Source organism: Syngnathus typhle, linkage group LG19 (genome assembly GCF_033458585.1).
Source record: "Syngnathus typhle isolate RoL2023-S1 ecotype Sweden linkage group LG19, RoL_Styp_1.0, whole genome shotgun sequence".
In the NCBI taxonomy this organism is placed as follows: domain Eukaryota; kingdom Metazoa; phylum Chordata; class Actinopteri; order Syngnathiformes; family Syngnathidae; genus Syngnathus; species Syngnathus typhle.
In genome coordinates, this window is record NC_083756.1 from 9192184 (window position 1) to 9214608 (window position 22425).

Below are 22425 nucleotides of genomic sequence, written 5' to 3' on the forward strand. Positions count from 1 at the left end.
CTTGGTAAGACTTGACTCACTTCAAAGTTGCTCGGGGATGTTCATTTAAAAAAGAAATGTCTTGTTTAAAGAGTGAAGAAGAAAGAAAATGATAGGATGTGTTTTTCTACCTGTTCTGGGGCATGATGACCTTTTATGGTGGTGAGGATATTTTAAGGTTCATAAAACCTTTAAGGTTCGTAAGTGATTTTTCAGCACTCCTGAAATTCCCTCAGCGAGTCGAGTCGTCATTGCAAAGTCCTCCCTCCATCCCTTTATGGCAGGGGAAGGGAAAAACAACAGCCAACTACCACGCACGCACGCCCGTCCGCACGCACGAGCACGCCCTGCCCATGTCTGGCCGTCTGTGAGGAAAACACACATGCTGATGTCATGGTGACAACACTGTAGCACTTGTACTTGCTTAAAGGTGACCATAACTTCTGGCGGGACATCAAGAATGGACAAAATGACAAATGTTGGATACATGACTTCATGGCATGCACTCTTGCACCAAGTTCCTATTGGGAATGCTTTCACTTTCTGATGGATGAGCCCGTTGGATTCGCTCGGAAGATAGATGAGCAATCATCATGTTTGGTAACTATTTTCTCTCATTTGTTATTGTCTGTCGTGGACATAGCCGAATACGCGAATAGTAGTCAGATGTTTTGCAAGCGTGTACTCGCAGCAACATCCAAAACGACGCCATGCCATTGGCTGCAAGAAGGCTGTGACGTCACACGCGCACTTTCTTTTCCTCCAGGAGCGCAACATCGGACCTCACACACGCACACCGGCAGAGAGAGAGAGAGAGCGAGAGAGAGCTCCCATGCCCTCAACTTGTCCCGCTCGTTCCATTTGAATATTTGTCTTCTTTTTGTTTGACTTGAAGAGGTGGTGGGTGGACGCGCCATTGTGTGGGCGAAGAAAGCGCCGTGGAGGACAAAGCAGCAGCCGCGGCAGCAGCAGCAGCAGCAGCAGCAGCCGCAGCAGCCGCAGCAGCTTCTCTTTCCTCCGGGAGAGTTGCGGGGTTTCTGCCGCCTCCCTCGGAGGAGCGGCAAGACAAGCACTGCACGCAAATCTGTGGACATGGCGCTAGACAGGAAAGTGGACCTGCTACTCGGACTTGTCCTGCTTGTGCAGTGCGTGTACGACGCCGGAGCCCAGACGGGTAGGAACATGCTATCATTTGGCTGTCACATGATTGTTATTAGCATTGTTGTTCTTTTAAACCTACTAGAAAGATGTTGCATCCCATAACCTTCTTTGTCATCTGCTTAAATATTCAATCACATAAGTACAATGTGGAGCCAAGATGGATATTAAAAACCAAAACCAAAAGATGGCTCCAATAATCCTAACATGATCACCCTGAGCGCGCACTGAGCAATTAAGTGGCTTACAATGAGGGAGGGGGCTGCTCCTCCTCAATTCATGAAATCATTTTAATTGCGATGTGATGAGGCAGCGCAGCGGATAGCGTTTGGCAGGTCTGCCTCGCAGTAGGGAGCTTCTGGGTTTGAATCCGTCCTTGCTCTGGCAACACGTATGACAGGTTCATCGATGACAAACTGTGACATATTCATGTCATTATTGTGTATTTGTGGCAGCGCAGCGGTGGGGTGGCTGACAATTCTGGAATCAAAACATCCCTTTGTCCCAGGATCATTTTGTGGAGTGGAATAACTCTCTCCATTTCCTCTTGGACTGCGACCGAGAGGTCACGTCGGTCGTATTCTTGGGCCATCTCGGTCGACATCAGCACGCTGCACGCTGCACGCTGCACGCTGCACGCTGCACGCACGACGGCCTCGTCAGCTGGGTCCTCGACAACCGGGCGGGCGTTTGATTGCTGCCGTTGCATTTTCACCGGACATGCTCAGCTGCTGACACTGCCTGTCAATGAAAGAAAGCAGCGTGTGTTTTGTGAGCGAGACGCCTCGCCCGGCCCGGCCCGGCCCGGCCCGGCCCGCCACCCTTTGCTTTTTCTCCAAGTGATACTTGGAGTGGCGCGTGTGTCGTACTTCTGCGCCAGCGTGCTTTTGACGCTTCAGTCAGTTTGCATGTGGAGCGAGCGCGTTTGAAGGTCTTTGCAGGAGGGAGATGGAGCCAGTTCAACAGAAACATTTTGTTCCATCTGTGACTTGTCCTTGTTTGTATGTAGGACACTCACTCACTCACTCCACCAGAGAGTTTGGTGGCCAAAGCAAAAATGGGCCAGCTTTGACAAAACAAACAGTACAGTACCTCTTGTTGGAAACTGTGCTGGTGAACATCTGGGCCAAATGACGCAACGTCCTGCAAGCATTTTATTTGTTTAATGCCATTCTCAGCACCGGCACACCAAATTGAGGCTGATTTCCGAGATCATTTGCACCCCGAGTGGAAAAAGAGATGTTCCTCTCGCTCGGGCCTGGAATGCGCCGGCATGGTGGCCTTTTTCGATTGGAGAGGCCGGTGGAATGATGTTGCGGCTTACTTGAAATGCCTGCGCTGGAGGTAGTCAATGTGCTAAAAGTGCCACGGCTGGCTCGGCTCGGAGCGCACCCGAATACCGGGTGACTTCTTTGCGAGCTGGGGGGATGCACGGGAAGGGGGAGGGTGGCTTCATTGTGCCACCGCAGCAGCCAAAAAGCGGGGTCGTCACCCGTACCAGCAGGCGACAGCAGCACCGGGCCGGCGCATTAGTCACGCCCCGGAACCTCGGCCCGCTGTGGGAAGAAGCTCACAAGTGGGGGGGGGGTGGATTTAGAGCTCGGAGTGGCGCGCCCCAGACAAAGAGACGAGATTAAAGATTAAGATTAAAGATTAAAGTCCCAATGATCGTCACACACACACCTGGGTGTGGTGAAATTTGACCTCTGCATTTAACCCATCCCCGTGTGATTTTAATCCATCCCCTGGGGGAGAGGGGAGCAGTGAGCAGCAGCGGTGCCGCGCTCGGGAATCAGTTGGTGATCTAACCCCCCAATTCCAACCCTTAATGCTGAGTGCCAAGCAGGGAGGCAATGGGTCCCATTTTTATAGTCTTTGGTATGACCCGGCCAGGGTTTGAACCCACAACCTTCCGGTCTCAGGGCGGACACTCTACCACTATGCCACTGAGCCGGTTGTGAGAGGCCGCTAGTTAATGAAACGCGGCCGGCGCCGTTAAGCCTCTCTTCAACTTTGGCTCCTCCCTCAGCTGCGCCGCAGTCCACTTCCAAGGCCCGCTTGAAAAGGTCACAAGCGGGGAGCCTCGTGATGGATAAGAGTTGGGTCAGAGATGATGAGCAATTTCCGACATGGATAAACATCTTTTTTTTTTTTTTTTTTTTTTTATCCCACCCCTTCCCCAATGATTGGAAAGCGCCTGCTGCAGCTCCAGATAATTCATCGTTGGCTGCAACCTAGCTAATTCGCTCGACCAACAACCCGAGTGGCCCGATGTAACCCTGTTGAGAGGATAACAAGGGAGGGCTTAATCTCCTTAATAGGGTTAGCTTGAATCCAGACTCATTTCATGTAAAAAGCCCAAAGCAAAGTGATCGGCCAGAGGTGAAAGCAGCCGTATACAAACGGTGAACTTTCACACCAACGCGGGCAGGCAGGCAGGCAGCTAGCCAGCCAGCCAGCCAGCCAGCCAGCCAGCCAGCCAGCCAGCCAGGCATGTGGCGGCATGCCGTAAACCTGGCCGAGGACAATTTGCTTTGTGGCAGGCTCCTGACGACTTCAGGATATGAACTCTGGATAAGGCAAAGAGGAGCGGCCACCCGTCGCTCGCTCGCTCTCTCGCTCTCTCTCTCTCTCTCTCTCTCGCTCGGGTGCGTTATCTTCTTTCAGCATGCCTCCGTCCGTTTCATGGCAACAAGGCATGGAGCACTTGGTTCCCCTTCTTCTCCAGGCTGCTTGAGGAGGATTATAAGCACATGAAGCCATGCTTTGAGCTAGCATGTGCAAGCACGCCATTGTTTGGAATCAGGTGTAGGCTTCCAATTGCAAGTTTTGGGGCAGGTCCCTTGGCTATCTTTGCACAGTCCCAATTGGATGAAATGGAGTTCATTTTTTTCACTTAGTGTCATTTCTTCTAACGCCTGCCACGACTTCCTTTTGAACGTCTGCAAGTCATTTGGGAAGGCCCATCATCCATCCGGCTCTCGCTCCCATCGGACATGAAATACTTGGCACGGCACGTCTGCGACAGGTCGAGCGAGCGAGCGAGCGAGTATCCAGCGTGAGATCACTCCATCTGGGTTTCGCATCATTGCCTCTTATTTGAGATGTTCCAGCAGCAGGTCGAGCGGTCAACCGTTTTTTAAAAAAAATTTGTTTGCCCATAAGAGCCGGCCGGTGGCGGAAATTGCACTTGGGTCAGCGTCATTTCTTCTTTTATGAATGTCTGTTTGATACGGTTGGTTTTTGAAGCCCTTTCACCAATTGTAAGAGGGGAAGCTCAGACTTGTGGCTGTGTTGCCACCAGTCTGTCCATGTTGCTGTTTTCGTCTTGCTGGGTGATGTCACCGGAGGCCGGCCGGCCGGCCGGCCGGCCGGGTGTGCTCGCAGTGATTTAGGGGGCTCCCATCATTTTAATGAGCGCCATAGATCACGTTTGCCGTCTGGCAGAGCCGAGTTGTCATTTGGCAAGCCCGGGCCGGGCCGGGCTGCATGTAGCATCTTCGGCAACGGCGGCTATTTGCTATGAAAAAGTGCTTTGGCTAACGTTCATGTGCCCGCGTCCTCCCACTCCCCATGACTCACCTTTGATTCTCAGAATTTGGAGACATTCTTGGAGTCTAACCAGATCCATCCATCCATCCATTTGTTTGGAGCCCATCCTAAATGACTTATGGCGGACAACACTCAATTTGAGTAAAGAGGAGGCTCTGGTCTGGAAGGGAAGAGTGCACTGTAGAAAAGTGGAATCTGAATGGATGTGCCTGGACCACCATCCAGTTGCGTAGACTCCAGTTCTTGATGAAAATGACGCCGTCCAAGTCATGTGACGAATGGCCTTTGTTAGTCCTGCTTCTTTGTAAGCAGTTGAGAGGATGATAAAAATCGAATTGACTCTCGTTTGAAGGCCGTCCGTCCGTCCGTCCGCCCGCCTGCCTGCCTGACAAAATTAGCGTGAGCTCTTTAATTACCCATCCGTTCATTTTCTATCCCGCTTGTCCTCATTAAGGGTGCATTGGTTATTCATACATTCCGTTAGATAAAGACTCACTATTGACACATTGCTATTGACAGTGTATTGAATCATTTTGGCTTATTTCGTAAGAGATCGTTGAATTCCACTGGTGTGCCACCCCCTCCCCAGCCCTCCCCAGCCATCAAAAGCAGGCATGTGGAACTATCTATCGATGAATTGTCTTCTCAGCCGAGCTCAGCGTCGACCCAAAAGGCCTCTGGCACTGCGCATTGTCACATTCGATGCTTGCACGCTACGCTGCCAATTGCGCTCCCTCCTAAAGATAAATAAAGAGTCACCTGGATCTAATTTGACATGTGCGATGCAATATAACTTGGAGCCCTGCTAACTCATTGGCATTTCTTTTGAACTGGGCTGGCCCTGAATGAGTTCAGAGCACTTGTTACGAACTATCCAAGCGGCTGCACTGGCCTGCTCCTGCCGTACCGTACGTTGGCATGCTCGTGGGCACACAAGGGCGCTAAACACATTGGCGCGGGCCGCCTGGCAAAAGGCGCCACTTGCCGGGAAGCCCGGCACAAACGGCGCAGATAGTAGCGAGCTAGTATGCAAACAGCAAGACAGGCACGGAAGCAAATGCACAATTAACACCCGGCCGGCAGGACATTTTGCTTCTTCCACCAGCCAGCCGCTGTAAAAGCAAGATGGGGAGCTCTGCACACTATGTAGCTTCATCTCAATTCCTCGATTGAAGTGAATTGTGGAAGACGCTGTGTCATTTCTGGCTGGCTGCGAAGGAACGGAATGAGAAGAACGAGCGATGGGAATAGCCTGTGGGACTTCACATCTGTCCTGAAGACACGTCCGGCCTCGTCAACAAGACAATGCACAAAAGGGGAGAATGGAGAGCCAGTGCCAGGTGGACAGCTGCACTTTGGAGAACAGCAGCATCCTCCAATGCCAAGTGGACACAAATTGGGAAAAGCAAAGCTGGATGGATGGATGGATGGATGGATGGATGGATGGATGGATGGATGGATGGGATGGATGGATGGATGGATGGATGGATGGATGGATGGATGGATGGATGGATGGGATGGATGGATGGATGGATGGATGGATGGATGGACGGACGGACGGACGGACGGACGGACGGACGGACGGACGGACGGACGGACGGACGGACGGACGGACGGACGGACGGACGGACGGACGGACGGACGGACGGACGGACGGACGGACGGACGGACGGACGGACGGACGGACGGACGGACGGACGGACGGATGGATGGATGGATGGATGGATGGATGGATGGATGGATGGGATCTCTCGCAAGCGCAAAGGCAACAAGTGAAGTCCCAGAACGGCTAATGCGCTTCCTACTTCATCTTTTTTAGCGAAGCGACAATTAAATAGGAGCTGTGACCATGCGCTTTGAACAGCTCATATCACACATCTGTAGTAAGACCCCGTCTTCCTTTTCACCCTCTCCTTTTGAAGGCATCGGAGGTATTTTTCGCCCCTTCCAAAGTGCCTCAGCGCTTGCTTGGCAGAGTGTCTGTTGTGCACAATCTATGCTCCTTGAATCTGTCTGTCCACAGTGAATGATTTTCCTTTACACTTACGTGTGTGTGGAACAACCCGCCGGTGGGGCATCTGCGTTCCATCAGTCCATCATCCGCTCTTTAGCGCCTTTGATTTACGATAGGTGTTGTGAGGCCGTCACTCCAATTGCTCTTGAATGCGAGCTTTGGCTAGTCAAGGTTGCGAGATCAACGAGCGTGACTGTCCGAGCAAGTTTTTCTTTTTTTAACGTGGAGCCACGGCAGACGGCGGAGATTGATGAGAGGGGACGACAGCGTGTCTTGGCAGACTCCCTCGGTCAAAGGAGCCGCCGCGGGTGCTATCTCGCGCTGGCTTTTTTTCCACTTAGGTGACGGATCTCGGCCAAGCATTATCCTGAATTTGATGCCAACGCAATGATAGCTAGCTTTCAGCAAAAGAGTCCACTTGCCTTGATTCAGCATCTTGATTTTCTTCTACCTGCCAAACGGGAAAAAGTTCTACTCATCCATTTGAACTGGGCTGGCTGGCACTGAATGAGGTAACAAACAGCTTTGTGTGTTTTGGGCTTTACTCACACTTGCCCATTTGGACACCTTTGTTTGCTTTTACGGCGAAACAATGCTCCAGGCACAACACCTTTTATCTCCTTCCGTTATATCATCCGTTTGCTCGGTCGGAATCTTTCCTTGGGCTGCCTCGAGCGTGAATCTTGAACAGGCCCTCGTCGAAGGGGTCCTCGTTGATTCGGAGCCAACGCAAAGGCAGCCGTAGTCTTCGGTCCTCGCTCTCGCCTAAACCCCCCAACACCACCCGTGGGAAAATGTTTAAGTGGAGGCTGAGACTGCCAAGCGCTATCAATGCCCCTGCGCCAATGCCAACAAAGCTTGCTCCTCTCTCTCTTTGACCGCCTCACTCACTCACTCACTCACTCACTCACTCACTCACTCACTCACTCACTCACTCACTCACTCACTCACTCACTCACTCACTCACTCACTCACTCACTCACTCACTCACTCACTCACTCACTCACTCACTCACTCACTCTCATCCGCACTGACGGTCTTCAGAGAGCCAAGAGATGGCTCGTCGCTCGCTCGCTGGCACGCTGCTGATGGATATCCAAAGAGTGTGTGGTCAATCAATCTCCACCTGCTGGCCATAAACAAGGTTGTCCCCCGCTTCTTGGAGGTGCTCTGTTGACCAAAGTCTGATGATTGATGTTGAGCACCCGGGGCGGGGCTCCTTTGTACTGTATATCCTCCACAAGATGCATCCTCCGGACCATTTCCAATTTTCAGCTCTGTTGAGCAGACTGTGGGAATTGTGAGCGCGCGATTTCAGTCGCACTGAGTGAGCTACAGCCACCCTAAGCCTGTCCTGGACCCATTCCATGTTTAGAGCTGGCTTAGCCTGCGACCTTCAAGAAAAGAATCCTATCGCTTTGTGGACAAAGGGAAGAATGATGGCTTTTGGAGCCAGTCCAGTGTCGTCGGTTGATGCATGGCTCCGCTCGCTTCATCGTACGAAAAAACAAGACCTCCATTCTGCCGCTTTATGACCTGCTAAATGTCCTTGAAAGCTTTTAGGTGGGGGGCAAAAAAATGCCGGTGGGTGTGAAGCGATGGCGTTGAGAGCCCAGGCTCGGGCCAACGTGGCTGTGCAGAGGGAGGGAGACGTCAGAAGGGAAACATTTGCTTTCCAGCTGAGCAATGCTTCCAAGGCGGGGCGGGGCGGGGCGACGCCTTATGGCCTCCAGGGTGGCGGGCGCTCTCACAGCCATGACCAATGACACACAGGTTGTCTTTTTTCTTTGGCCACCGCTCTCGGTGACTTGCTTTTTTTTTTTTAAGTACCTGCTGCTTTGCCAGCTTTCCATCATGCGCTGATGAAGTAAGGGATGATGATCTTTTTTTTCTTCTTGCCGAGGCCATCTTAAAGTTATAATAATCCACTTTTTCCAGGTTGGCTTTTATTTTTTTATTTTGTTTTGTGTATGCGGACTCTATGGTCAGCTAATGACATTTTTAAGAAATGTCCTGACTTGCCACCAAAGCTTTGACTAATAGTAATGAGTGATGCATCTGGCCTAGTCATCTGTGGGGGAGGAGTCAATCCTGGGTCGACTTGACCTTTTTTGTCATCGTCTTGTCGCCATTGTTTTGTCGTCTCATTTGTTGCGAAACGTGCCAGGATTTATTCCGGGCTCCACTTTCTTCATCACCGCGACTCCCTTTCACATGTTCGTTATGGCCTCGTCCTCAGGGCTCCCTCACGCCTACGTGCAAGCGGCGGATGACAATGTGGCGGTGAGGAGGACGCACGAGCAGCGCTGGAGGAGATGGCTTCCCAACAGCCCGCGTCACATGGACAGCAACAGGGCCAGTCAGGAGCAGGAACGCCAGGAGGAGCCCGCGCAGGAGGAGGACCGGGCCGAGCGCTTCCCCGGCCTGATGTCAGCCGAGGACGTCGGCAACAGCTCGCAAATTGAGGTGGGTTGGGTGGGTGCTTGGCTGTCCGTATGCATGGTATCGGATCTCCATTTGATATTTATCACCAAAATGGGATTTCAATCTATTTACGCATTTAGAGTGCAAACTCAGGAAAGCGAGCTACTATGGAATTTAACAATTGCCTTCTCGCGGAGCAACCTCCATTAGAAAGCTCAGCGCCGTCCCTGGCATCGAGCTCATTTATGGCAAAAGAATCCATAAAGTCCGCTGCGACGAGTAGGGGGAGCAACAGCGGCCCGAAATTGCCCCAGGTGATGCAAATCAAGTGTGTGGATTAATGATGGCGTAGCAAATTAACATTAGGGGGCCTAAATTTCGAAATTGGAAGCAGACGGCAGAGCAGGAAATGAAGCCAGTGAGGCAGGCACAAGAAGTTGCTGGAGATTAATGGCGGGGCTCTGTTTATGGGAGCATGCCAATTAAAGGTAGCAGCAGCCGCCGCCGCCGCCGCCGCCGCAGCGTGTTCAGCCCGTAATGACGCCGGCATCCCTCCGGGGGGTCGGGGCGCCTCGTTATGTTTTTGCTTTTCCTTTTCCTTCAAGGGCTTCTAATCTCGATGGCTACACAAGCCCGGGAGCTTCGATGGTCGGCTGTAAATGTCCACAGCCACATATGTCATTTAAACATATGTGCGTAAACAAAGGGCGTCCACTTAAAAGAAGGTGAAAAAGCAGTTCAAAGCATCGACCTACTTGTGAATTCACCTATTTGCGAGCGAGCCTAGATTGCTAGACGGACGGCACTTTGTTTGGACCTGCTGCCAATCGCTTATTCCCTCATCTTTTCCGATGGACTGCGCGCTGTGTCTGGGTGAAGCGGTGCCACCCGGCCAGGCCAGCTTTGGCCAGGCCAGCTTTGGCTTCCTCTCACCTGGAAACGTGAGTTTGGCCCCGTGACAGCAGACGCTGTGGCGCCTCTCCAGGTCACGAAGCCCCATCGGAAGCGGTGGCTGGATGGGACTGCCCCCGCCCGCTTGACACTGCTCACACAGACATAATATTGCTCCCAAAGCAGCGACGTGCATTCCGCCGCCGGCTCATTTTCACACCCTGCTGCTGCTGGTATTTACACAAGGCACGGGCTGGGCTGTCTTGAGGCTTTAAGCCATGTCAGACGCCAGTAAAAGCAAACGGGAGTATGTGTGGTCCGACCAGAACCTGATTGTGTGGCTGCTTCCAATGTGTGGGACGGCGGGCGGCGAGGTTTCATCACGGGGGTGGGTGGGGGGTGGGGGGGGGGGGTTTCCCACAGCTCGTATTGCCGCAGCTCGTATTGCCACAGCTCGTATTGCCACAGCTCGTACTGCCACAGCCCGTATTCCCAGCGCGAGCGACGCTCAGCCTCAGCCTCAGCCTCAGCCTTAGCCTCAGCCTTAGCCTCAGCCTCAGCCTCAGCCTCAGCCTCAGCCTCAGCCTCAGCCTCAGCCTCAGCCTCAGCCTCAGCCTCAGCCTCAGCCTCAGCCTCAGCTAGCTCGAGAATGCAAGGTGGGAGGCTCAGACTGGATGGCGTCCAATCAAAATACATCAGAGCACAATTGGCACATCAGCACAGCACTTTTCAGCGTTTTCTGTTTGGGTGACTCACCAAACTTTGCCGCAACGTTGGCAATGGTTTGCTAACAATTTTGATGGGATTTCCCCCCCATCTGCCTACGAGCCTCTTTTGAGCACAGTCAAAAAACAACAAAAAGCCATGGCACACCACAAAACCAAACATACAATTGTTGAAAAAAGAGCAGTTGTGCCTGTCGCCGCCGCCATCGATCGTTTTGCAGAAATAGAGCAAACATCCAGATGAGAGATTGATGTTTTATGACGATTCCTCCATCTGCTGCTGCTGCTGCTGCTGCTGCTGCTGCTGCTGCTGCTGCTGCTGCTGCTGCTGCTGCTGCTGCTGCTGCTGCTGCTGCTGCTGCTGCTGCTGCTGCTGCTGCTGCTGCTGCTGCTGCTGCTGCTGCTGCTCCAGATGTAAAGCACTTGATGCACAGATCGCTGGTGTTTCTTCTCTCCCTCGGCAGGACGACGCCGATCACAACTACTACACATCCAAAACGTACAGCCCGGCCGATGCCGCCGGCAAGGCCTTGTGGGTAAACATCGAGCAGATGGACAAGGAGAAAGTGAAGATTCACGGGATTCTGTCCAACACGCATCGACAAGCGGCGGTAAGCCATGGCCGAGTCACGCTTTTGAGTTTGGGGCCTGGACAGGAAATACAAAAGCAATTGGACCACATTTAGCCTTTCGATCCGTCTAGAAAGTAACAAAGCGAGCAGTCGCTGGAAATCATCAGCCCGACTTTCCATCTGCGCCCTCAACTATGATTTACAAAATGAAAGAAGTCATCATGAATGCAATTTGGTGTTTGTGGTGCAATGCTAGTATCAAATTACCCCCCAAAAATATTAGCAGCAGTTACTCACCACGTGGAGATCGGCTTTCATCACAAAAACAATTACTGTACTCTCAAATAAACTCTGACGACGAGCCCCTGTTCTGCTTCACGCAAAGACATGTAGCAGCCTGTTTTGGGAATTTTCCATGGCAAGCTGCAGAGTCGTAGAAAAAAAACAAACAAACAGAAAAAGCCTTCTGCATTGTGCATTCGACCGGTTCTCCTTCAGCTGATGATGGACTGAGGCTGGGCTGGGCTGGGCTGGGCTGGGCTGGGCTGGCCTGGCCTGGCCTGGCCTCACCTCACGTGGGTACAACGGGGCCTGGCTTTGAGCTGATTCTCTTCCCTTGAGCAAAGTCTGACTTTGCCTTTTGTGCATCTGGCCCCAGCCAGCCCTGAGATGAAGTCAAACTCTACGTGCCTTCATTCCAAATAAGCCAGCTTCCCAGACTGCCTTTAAAGGTCCAATTGCCATTGGATAGCAAAAAAGAAAGAAAGAAAGAAAGAAAGAAAGAAATCAAAAATTGAAACAACATGGACGCCTCTTCTTCCTCGTCCTCACAGAGAGTCAACCTGTCCTTCGACTTCCCCTTTTATGGACATTTGCTGCGTGAGATCACCGTGGCGACCGGCGGTAAGTCAACACAAGTCACTAGTTCACACTTAACTATTGTTATTGGATACGCCGTCTATGCTAGCAGGGTGCGCGTAGACACATTTTTTACTGCCTGCGCTGCGGTTTGGCGGGGGGACGCGGTGGGGATTCATAAAGTGCCGAGGTATTTCAAAAATGTACGGCCTTTGTGTATATGCGCGCGTCGACGGCAACCTGGTAGCCTCTCAGCTCTGAAAAGCGTCGCTGACAGATCCTCCGCTCCATCTCATCCAATTGGGACCGCAAAAGTCGTTCATCTGACACATGACCATTTGCAGCTCTCACCTCGGCGGCGGGAACGGAAAAGTGGCTCAAAACAACCCCCCCCCAGCCCCCCCTCCGCCTGTGTTCTTGGAGGGAAAGCAGCCGTTGGCTTTGGCCTGGAAACAAGCGAGGCTCTGCCAAGTGACTTCGCCCTCATTGATAAGGCGGCGGCGGCGGCTGTGTTTGTGTGTCCAAGTGTTCCGCATGGGAATCTTTTTTTTTTTCCGTTCCTAATGGCGTGAAAATGAGCCGAAAGCACCGCAATACTCTTGCTGGCCCAGTAGCTAGCGACAAAGTAACACTGAACCGGATTGTTCTTCTGCCAACTCAAGCACATGTTCTCCACCTGTGCTTCCTCCTTGCCATTAACATGCGTACGTACGTTCTTGAAAATAAGACAAGTTCAGAACGTGTAGGCAAGCCGAAAGATCCCCCCTTCATGAGCGCCGCTTCTCAGGAAAGGCCAAAGAAAACATCAAGCAGGATCTGAAGTGGAGCTTCACTTTATTGGTGTTTACACAAGCACTTTTTGTTCTTCTCCGCCCGATACTCGGCGTCGAAGCCACGGCGCGCCAGTCCAACAATTTTTCTTGACTCAAGCTGTCTTTCATTACTAATTGATAGAAAAGCCAAAGAGTGGCTGAAGTGTTTTCCAAGCGTAAGTGATGGAGCACATTAAGTGGAGCGGAATCATAACCTCATCACCTTGGAGACCTTTAAGAAGCCTTTAAGATGCTGATGTCGTAAACTGCTACTCACTATATTCAGACATTAGTGACAGATGCTAAAATGAAAGATTGGAAGGAAGGAGCGAAATGAGAAGTCAAAGCCTGAGAGGGACTGCAGGCGCAAGATAGCTGTTGCCTCCTTCTCTTCTCGTCTCTTCTCTTCCTTGCTCTCCTCCCTCCCTTCCGTCCTTCCTTCCTTCCATGTGTCTGGAGGAATGCCTTGTTATTTATCAGCTGGCCACCTTGACATGGCCATTGGCGAAGGAAAACAGCGAGCGGTAATCATGATAAGAGATGCGTGGGATGTGCTTTTCAAAGTTGTTCCGCTCGCTCGCTCGCTCGCTCGCTCACATGTTACGGAGCATCTCCGGAGTATTTGGCCAACAGTTGTCTTTGATGTGATAATTGTCGGCCGGGCGGTTGTGGTTTTTGCCGTCAAGACTCAAGAGTGGAAAAATGCCGGCCGCCTCCCCTCCCCTCGCCTCGCCTCGTGTCTTCTCATTTCCAGCTCCTCAAACAAACACATTGAAACCACTATGAAGTGAGAATGGTCCAAAAAGGTGCGAGAGTGGCAGTTTCTTTCAAACTGTGAAGTTGGGTCGTCTGTGCGTGAGCGGCCCGGTGTGAGGCGTGGCCAACAGCGGCTCCTTGCGATGTTGGATTTGGCTGCGGGGGACCACGTGAGGCGGCGTTATTTGACTTGATCGCACTTGAAACTCGGATTCTCCGAGAAAAAGAAGTGGAAAAGCTTTTTAGATCCCATTTTTAGTTGTTGACGCATTTGGGCCAACGTTGGATTGGGAGCAAGTGAATGGAAGCGTGTCCTGCTATTGGCACTTGGCTCAACTCTACTGACATCCTAAACGGCGCATAGTTGGAATTATTGCTGAACTGAATCGTGGCGATGAAATCAGAATGTGGATTCCTCAAATGTGCAGCTTTTGCACTTCTTCCCTGATTTATGCTCCGCCGCTTGGATAGAAACGCTCGAACGATCTGCCCGTCGGCTTTCATTTGCATTCAAGGGCCCGATTTCTTTTCCAGAAGCCGTCGTTGCTCATTTGTGTGATTTGCACAAATGTTAAATACACCGCTTTTTTTTTTTTGGCGGGGGCGGGAATACAAACGTAAGCACGTCGGTAGACTTTGACACCACAAAATAGAGTGTGGTGGTCCTCATACCAGCCAGCCCTGTCATGTACCCTTTGCTGACTCTGCTCAACATGGAGGTTTTGAGGGAAAGATTGATACACACACACACACAGACGGCATCTTCTGCTCCTTCTGTGATTCATGTGTTTTGTTTGTAGGGCTCCCTGCTCCTAGATATGAAATAAGAGTGGTTATCCTTGGTCTCAATGACCTTTCTCATCTCCAGGTATTCATCAAGCAAATAGTGTTTCCTGGTATTTCTCTGTTTGCTTACGATGAATAATGGCTGTTGACTTGCTTGTGCTGGAGTCCATAAATAAGCGGCCGCTAAGTGGGCCAGATCTGGTTTGCGTGGAGCTCGGGCCACCTGTGAGGAGAAATCCATTTGCGTGTGGCTCGGACGAGCTCGGGCCACGTGTGAGGAGAAATCCATTTGCGTGTGGCTCGGACGGACGGACGGAGCGCGCCCCATCAAAAGTTGCCATGTGTTTGTTATGCTGTCAACGTGCGTTCATCTCGCCCCGTGACTTCACACGAGTCACTCGGCGTATATTTGCTCAACTCGCTTCTTCTGTTTCTGATAAAGGATGCTACCGTCGCTAGCAGCCTGGAGCTAGCGAAATGGTTGGACTTGTGTGCTGCTGGCTTCATTGGTTTGCTTGTTAGTTTTGGCTTAGCTGGCTATTAGCTATTGGTTGATTGAGACCTGAGTTGACTCCAAATGGTGCAAGTTCTGGAGTGGACGCAGCAGGTACAACATGGTTGTCCTTTTTCTCTTTGACCTCCTTCAGGGTTCATCTACACAGGCGACGTGGTGCATCGGATGCTAACAGCTACGCAGTACATAGCCCCCTTGATGGCCAACTTTGACCCCAGCGTGTCCAGAAACTCAACCGTCATCTACTTTGACAACGGTAAGGATTTGGCTTTTGCTTTTGCTTTTGCTATTGTTTTTTCTTGGTGACACTAATATCTCTCCTTAATGCCAAGTGCATTTGGAGTGGCCCTAAGCTACCCAAAGACATTGAAACCATTTGAAAAGTGGAAGAAAGTGAGACGGGGGATGTGTGTCCGCTTAGTAAGCTGACGTCATTGAAACACCAAAGCCGCGGCCGGCCGCGGCTAATTTCACTCAAACCAGCTTGCGGTAGTGCAATTTGTAGTTTGGGGAATGGCTTTTGTTTGTTTGGACCTTGTGCAGCCTGCTGAGCTGCGAAGTGGAAATAGAAAGCAGACAGACGTGACCCCCCCCCTTCCCCTCGGCCCACTCTGCGCAGCCAGCGGCTGGCTGGCTGGCTGGCTCTCCCTGGATGGGGTCTCGGTCGCTGACAGACCTCTTCCTCGTCGCGGAGCCCGTTTTCAAGCGTCTTGACCTCGTCGGTCTCTGAATTCGCTCGCTCGCTCGTCGTCCCCCCAGTTCGACACGTGTGAATGGTTAGCGACTTTCCCGGGAGCTGTCAGCGGAAAGCTTGCTCTTACGTCAGCTCCAAGCCCAACCTCCCTCCCTGCCTCCCTCCCTCCCTGCCTCCCTCCCTGCCTGCCTCCCTCCCTGCCTCCCTCCCTGCCTGCCTCCCTCCCTCGGGCTGTAAAAATGGATGCGAGTGTTGGCAAAGCTCGTCGCTTGCTCCTCAGGGAACAATGGCTGTCTCCTCCTTTGCTTGTCCACCGGCCGCAGTAAAACTGAATGGATAACGCCCGAGGGCTCCTACTCAATCCCTCACGAGCCCGCTACTAATGGACTTCTTATTTACAGCGAGTCCCGGCTTGTATGACAGTTGATGACATCCATGTGTCTGCTAGGCGTGAAAGAAAAACATGATGGTGTGTGTGTTCTTGACGCCCGGCTTCAGGTACAGCTCTGGTGGTGCAGTGGGACCACGTCCACCTGCAGGACAACTACAACCTGGGCAGCTTCACCTTCCAGGCCACGCTGCACGACACCGGGCGCATCGTCTTTGCTTACAAAGAGGTCGGTAGCGTTAGCGTCGTGGGGGGGGGGGAAGCACGAGAAGGGATGGAAAGGCGCCGACTCCTGTTGTTCCAGATTCCCGTGGAACTGTCGCAGATCAGCCCCATTAACCACCCGGTGAAGGTGGGCCTCTCGGACGCTTTTGTGGTGGTGCACAAAATCCAGCAGATACCCAGTGAGTCTTCAGCTTGCTCTTTTGTCGAAATGCTCATTTTCAATCTCATGACCGCTTTGGTCTGGTGGTGGGAAGATATTTTGAGGCAGCATCCAAAAAGCAATGGGCCTGAGCCTGTGAGTTATTAGGGGCGCTGATGGATGGCATGCGCCTTATGACTCCGAGCCCGTGGCCGTCAAGCGGCGCTCTGATTTACACGGCAGAAAATTGCCGCCTCCGGTTGGCCAGGCGCGCAAAAGGAAACATGGGCCTCCTCCGTGTGACCTCATTCCGCCTTCAGAGGGGGGGGGGTGTTTGTCCCAATTTTTTTCCCCTTCTCATTTCATCCCCTTTTTTCTTCTCTCTCTTCTCTTCTCCTCTCCAAAATGTAGACGTGAGGCGGCGGACCATCTACGAGTACCACCGGGTGGAGCTGACCAAGACGAGGATCACCAACTCCTCCGCCGTGGAATTGACACCATTGCCCAGTAGGAGACTTTTGCTCCCCCCCCCCCCCCCCCCCCTCCGCCATGTTTGAATTTGAACGAATGTCTCTCTTCTCCAGCGTGTCTCCAGTTCAGCACCTGCGCCACGTGCACGTCCTCCCAGGTGAACTTCAACTGCAGCTGGTGCCATCGACTCAACAGGTGGGTTGTCCTGCTTTTTGCTCCATTGCACTAGTACAGCAATTTACTAACTTGCGCATAATAAATGTGATAGCTAGCGCCTGATGAACAATCTGCTCCGGCAGGATGTTAAACAAAGTGCCTTTACTGGAATGCCCCTTTTTCTTTTTCCCCCTTTCTTGATGTTCCGACTTGCTTTTTATGGCTCTTTTGTGTAAATACAAAGGGCACAGTGCAATTGAGCGCACCGTCCACAAATCATCCGGCTAATGTGCTGGCAAAGGAATGACTTCCTCCCGACGGTCCAACCGAAATGATTCACTGGTCCAAAAAATGTGCAAAATCCATTCAGTGGTGCACATTCGGAGTTTCATCACATGAGTGCTTTGTGATCCCCAGGCAGCAAAGCAAACCCTGGTCCTCAATGACATCTTGCTATGAATGTTTTTGCCGGCCGGGTGGGTGGCGTCGAGACGTAACAAAGGGGCGCTCACGCCGCACCTGCTGCTTACTTCCGTCCGCTTCATGGGATCTGGCAGTCGGGAGGAATCTGTCATGGCTGATTGAGCTGATGAGCTTGAAAATCCAGGCGGCATGATTAAAGCAGGCGCTGGGAAACATCAGAATATGGGGGATGGGGTGTCAGCAGGGTTCACCACAGGGTGGGCTGGGGGGGATTCAATTTCAACCGCTGGAGGATTTGAAGCTGCCGCCTCCAATACTGTCTGACTTTTGAAGGATTTTTTCAAGTCACGCAATCCACCTTGATCGCAGAGGGAGGGAGGGAGGCAGGCAGGGAGGCAGCCAGGGAGGGAGGGAGGGAGGGAGGGAGGGAGGGAGGGAGGGAGGGAGGTTTGGGATTCCCGGGATTCCCTGTGCTGCCGGCCGGCCCGTCCCAGGGGGACCTTCCTTGAAGAAAACTGTCTGATTTCATGTCATCTATGGCACAAGTTCAGCTGAGACCTATTTTGCCCTATTCACTTAGATGCTCCAGTGGCTTTGACCGCCATCGGCAGGACTGGGTGGACAACAGCTGTCCAGATGAGGTCAGAGAACAGGAACGATATCAAGCGAACCCAAAGCCGACAGGCGTCATCGATGAACCTATGTGCCACTTGTCTTTCCAGACAAAGGACAAGCTGTGTGACATCATCGACACCACCTATCTCTCCCCGTTCACCACACCGCTTGGCGCCAGGACCACACCCAGAAGCAAAGAGGCCCCGCCGTCCACCTGGCAGCCCCCGACCAGCGCCCCGACTGAAGGTACGTAGATTGGATGTGACACAGCTGATGATGGCTGTTTCTTCCACCTGGCACCTTACTAAGCCTCCTCAATAACCACCCCCCCACCCCTTTTCTGTTTCACACACACACACAAACTAGCTAGCTCAAGGTCCATAAATGGTAACAAATGACCTCATATCAACTCTTCTTGAAAGTGGTGCACTTGAGAGAGTTTTGCATGAGAGGTGGCAAGGGAGGGTCACGCTTTGATGAAGTGTGAGGCGTGAGGCCAAACGCAGGATGTTCTCTCCTATGCAAATCCATGCACATTTTCTGCTGAGGCTAGTCAAATGGTGTCCTCCAAACTCTGTTTCCCTCTTTGCTCTTGCAACACTCAGGTCATCAGGCTGATCCATATTCATGATGGCTCATGGGGCCTGGGATTGATAGCTGCTTGTTTACATCAGCCCATCTCATTTTCCAAATTCAGACGCTCCAAAGCGGGTCTGCAAATTGACATGGAAGGCAGGCCCTTCCCAATTCATTTGTTCATTTGCATATGTGGCTCACGCTGCATTTCCAGACGTCACATTTAACCCCACAGTCATTTTTTCCGATTTTTTCCTTTGTCGGAGTCAAAGAATACATTTGGGATGGAGTGTGACAAATGACAGGAGGAAAAGAGGAAGCGCTTGCGGGAGGGAGGGAGGGAGGGAGGGAGCAATTCATTTTGCAGGCAAAACAAGCGACCGAGGGAAAGGTTGATTCTTTTGTCTGTTTGCTCTCTTGCAGATGATACCAAGATTGCGCTGCACCTCCGAGAAAATCAAGGTACGTGCTTGGACTTGTCACCACGGCATTTCTCTTAGTCAGCAGTTGGTTTGGAAGCCAATCAATACCCAAGTGGGCAGGATCAATACTTGAAATAGTCATCTGGAAAATGTTTTACGACTTTAGTTTTAATCATCGGATAATGCTGAAGCGATGACCTTGAGGCTTTTCAGTTGGACTCCCGTGGACCGGCCGGCCGGCCACACGTGAAGAAGGCTCATCTTTAAAATACGGCGCCGCGCCGCACCGCTGCTTTTATTGGATTCATTTGAGCCCATCAGCATTTCAAGGCCGCGTGGAGGCGAAATGAATCTGGCAGAATTTGTCGAGGACGTCTTTACAAGCGCAAAGTGTGATGTTCCTGCGTGTGGCGTCTGTGATGACTTTCCGTCGTCTTCCTTGATTGGTAATAATTGAGAGTGTTGACAGAGGTCCGGCCCAAAAGTGCTGCTTTCAAGGAAACAAACGGCTTCTACAGCTGCTCTGTCGTTGGAATTCCATCAGCTGCCTGCAGCATGGCGTTGGGCTTTTCAATTTCCCACACTCTGCCTGCCTGCCTGCCTGCCTGCCTGTTGGACAGGGTTGATGTTTAAGTGCGTGCGTGCGTGCGTGCGTGCGTGCACTGGGAATCAATGAGGGCGGGAGATACCCATGTAACTGCTGATTCAAAAGATAATAGGAGGAGAAATGAAAATGGGATTTACTTGCTTTTTTGTTGTTGTTGCGCATCAACACTCCCAATTTTGATGAGGGCGTTGGAAAAGCAAAGGGACTTTTTACTGGTCTTGTCAGTCAGACGAGTGCTCCTTTTGTGTGCCATGTCCTTGACTTGCCATTCATACTTGCTTGAAGCGCTGCAGCTCATGAATGGCTAAGGAGAGAGAGAGAGAGAGAGAAGAGAGCGCCTATGCTTGAAGCCCAGCGCCCTCCATGACCTTTTGAAAGAAGACAAGTTCAGTCATCACAAAGAAGATAGACAATCAATCCAAATGAATTGGGGGGGGGGGGCGCTCGATCAAATGTCACTGCTAATTTAGGCCTTAGCAGACAATTGGGAGCTGAGCGCTCCCTGCTGGCTGACAGGAGCACAGCAATACCTGACTCCCTATCTTTGTCTGAAATGAATACGACGGACTTTTGTGCGTTTGCAGTGATGCCGGCGGCGGCGGCGGCGGCAGACCGCTCGACGGGCGCGCACCCCCTGCACACGGGTTTGATCCTGGGCGTCCTGCTGGTGATGCTCATCATGGTGGCGGGCGTGACGGTCACCGTCTACATCTACCATCACCCGACATCAGCCGCCAGCCTCTTCCTGATGGAGGTGAGACATGGGCTTTCAAATGATGAATGAAGCTTTGGAAGTCATCTGATTTGAGCGTCTCGCTCGCTCCCTGCCTCGCTCCCTCCCTCCCTCCCTCCCTCCGCAGAGACGGCCCAGCAGTTGGCCGGCCATGAAGTTCCGCCGCGGCTCGGGCCACCCGTCCTACGCCGAGGTGGAGCCGGCGGGCCACGAGAAGGAGGGCTTCATCGTGTCCGAGCAATGCTGAGGAGCGAATCCCCAGACGTCGGATCTGGAGGACGGACTGGTTCTGCCGAGCGAGCAAGTGAGGCGGGCGGAGCCAACGGAAGGACAACGTGGCTGGCTGCCTTGACTGCATCCTGGATGGTATCAGGAGAGAATGAATGATGCTTTGAAAAACGGTGTGAATGGATTTTTTCTTGATTGTTGCTGGGCTTCTACAATATAGGCTTGGAATGTCCATCTGGTTGCGTCTGTGCTTTTTCCATACACGCACGCCATGTTTTCCCAGGCCTTTTTTTCCCTCCTCCACCACCACCATCATTACCTACCACCACCACCTGCAACTGCTTTTGAACTTTTCTACAATGTTTATGAGCAAACTGAAGCTCGCGGGAAAGTCCAGGAAAGGTGGTTGCATTTGATTTGTGTTCTTCATTTTTAATTTCAAGCACATCATTCAAATCTCATAGGTAAACCTTTTACTTTTGCTAAGACTCAAATCTCAAGTCATTTTCCTTTGTAATATTGCAACTTCTGCCTCCCAAAATAAGACTTCGGGTTCCAATGCACCTTTGTAGCTTTTGACCAGGCCAATCAAATGGATACAATTGTATTTATGCACATTCTTTTTTTTCATTTGACATTTCTTTTTTGTACCGGAGACGTTTGCACTTTTTTTTTTCTTCTTTTTCTTTTTGGGTGGTACTAATGCAAAATGACAAGACAGGCGCTGGTGAGTGTGTATGAGCAATCTATTTTCTTAGTGTGTGTGTGTGTGTGACTGGAAAAACAAAAGGAGAAGAAATAAGGGTTTTTAATGGTAGTTGGCTTTCCACTAGCTGGCGGAGCACATGTGAATTGTTCATTGATTAGCCAAATGAACGCAGCGGTCTTGCTTTTGATTCCTGTTTTGATCGGGCCCATTTCCTTGCTAGCGTGAATGCGGTCCTGTCTCGTCAGACATGAGTACAATAATCGGATGGATAATAGAGCCTACATTGCTTGGGCAAAACATTTGCAGATTCAGGTCAATCGTGGCTCACATTTGCTGTATTGGGCAAAATATTTTTACAAGTGTCCTTTTCTATTGCGTGAAACGAAACGACTGCAGTCTTTATTTTCCCACATCAACCTCTGGGTATGTGTACATATTTTTACCGCGCAGATCAGAAATGAGCCCAACGCTAAACTGACATTCTACTGACCAATATGTGCAATGCAACGCGATTTAATTCAACAATTGTCCTTTTGAAAAGGTTATTTTGTTTTGACCAAAGATGATCTTGTGACCTGTCGCACCTCACATCCATCCATTCAATTGGTTATCCCAATTGTGCGAGCTCAACAGGTTGAAAGGTTTATGTCGAATTCTATGTCCCCATCTCATTATACACCAATCTCATTCTTGTAGTTATACTTTGGGGTTGAATGCATTTGAAATAATAAAAAGAAAGGTTTAAAAACCAAGTACCGTGACCTTTATCAGCGTAAAGGCCGAGCGATGCTGGTGATTTTCATGATTTCTTAGCCTGCAGCGACATCTCGCGGTGAGGTGAAATAGTACACGAGGGGGACCAAGTTGCTTCACGTGTGCATGGTGTGAGTTGTGTGCGTTGATGAGCATTAAATTGTGTCTGTGAGCACATTGTTAGAACTTTTGTTCGTGTTTTAGGCAGCGTTTTCCATGTCCCCACGTTACTGCGTAGTGTTCGT

At 51.4% G+C, this 22425-nt stretch overlaps 1 protein-coding gene across 3 annotated transcripts; it reads left to right on the forward strand.

The window, feature by feature from the left end:
• The first annotated feature begins 333 nt into the window (after positions 1-333).
• On the forward strand, positions 334-22179 carry plxdc2b (plexin domain containing 2b). 3 transcript variants are annotated; one of them, XM_061265947.1, is made up of 15 exons: positions 336-579; positions 746-1153; positions 8943-9169; positions 11208-11354; positions 12149-12218; positions 15175-15297; positions 16234-16352; positions 16428-16527; positions 16899-16994; positions 17072-17153; positions 18118-18178; positions 18260-18398; positions 19152-19190; positions 20342-20511; positions 20618-22179. In XM_061265947.1, exons 2-15 carry the CDS (start codon positions 1072-1074, stop codon positions 20735-20737), a joined length of 1575 nt encoding a protein of 524 aa, XP_061121931.1. In that variant the 5' UTR covers positions 336-579; positions 746-1071; the 3' UTR covers positions 20738-22179. The 3 variants fall into 3 exon arrangements, with proteins under 3 accessions (XP_061121930.1, XP_061121931.1, XP_061121932.1); XM_061265946.1 differs by having other exon boundaries at positions 334-579; positions 16234-16527; XM_061265948.1 differs by lacking the exons at positions 336-579; positions 746-1153 and adding an exon at positions 6383-7215 and having other exon boundaries at positions 16234-16527.
• Positions 22180-22425: the final 246 nt, after the last annotated feature.

Coding starts and splice junctions, on each gene's coding strand:
- plxdc2b (XM_061265946.1), top strand. CDS start 1,072: ATGGCGCTAGACAGGAAAGTGGACCTGCTACTCGGACTTGTCCTGCTT. Junction 1,154..8,942: donor CGACGCCGGAGCCCAGACGG/GTAGGAACATGC, acceptor CCTCGTCCTCAG/GGCTCCCTCACGCCTACGTG. Junction 18,179..18,259: donor ACAACAGCTGTCCAGATGAG/GTCAGAGAACAG, acceptor TTGTCTTTCCAG/ACAAAGGACAAGCTGTGTGA.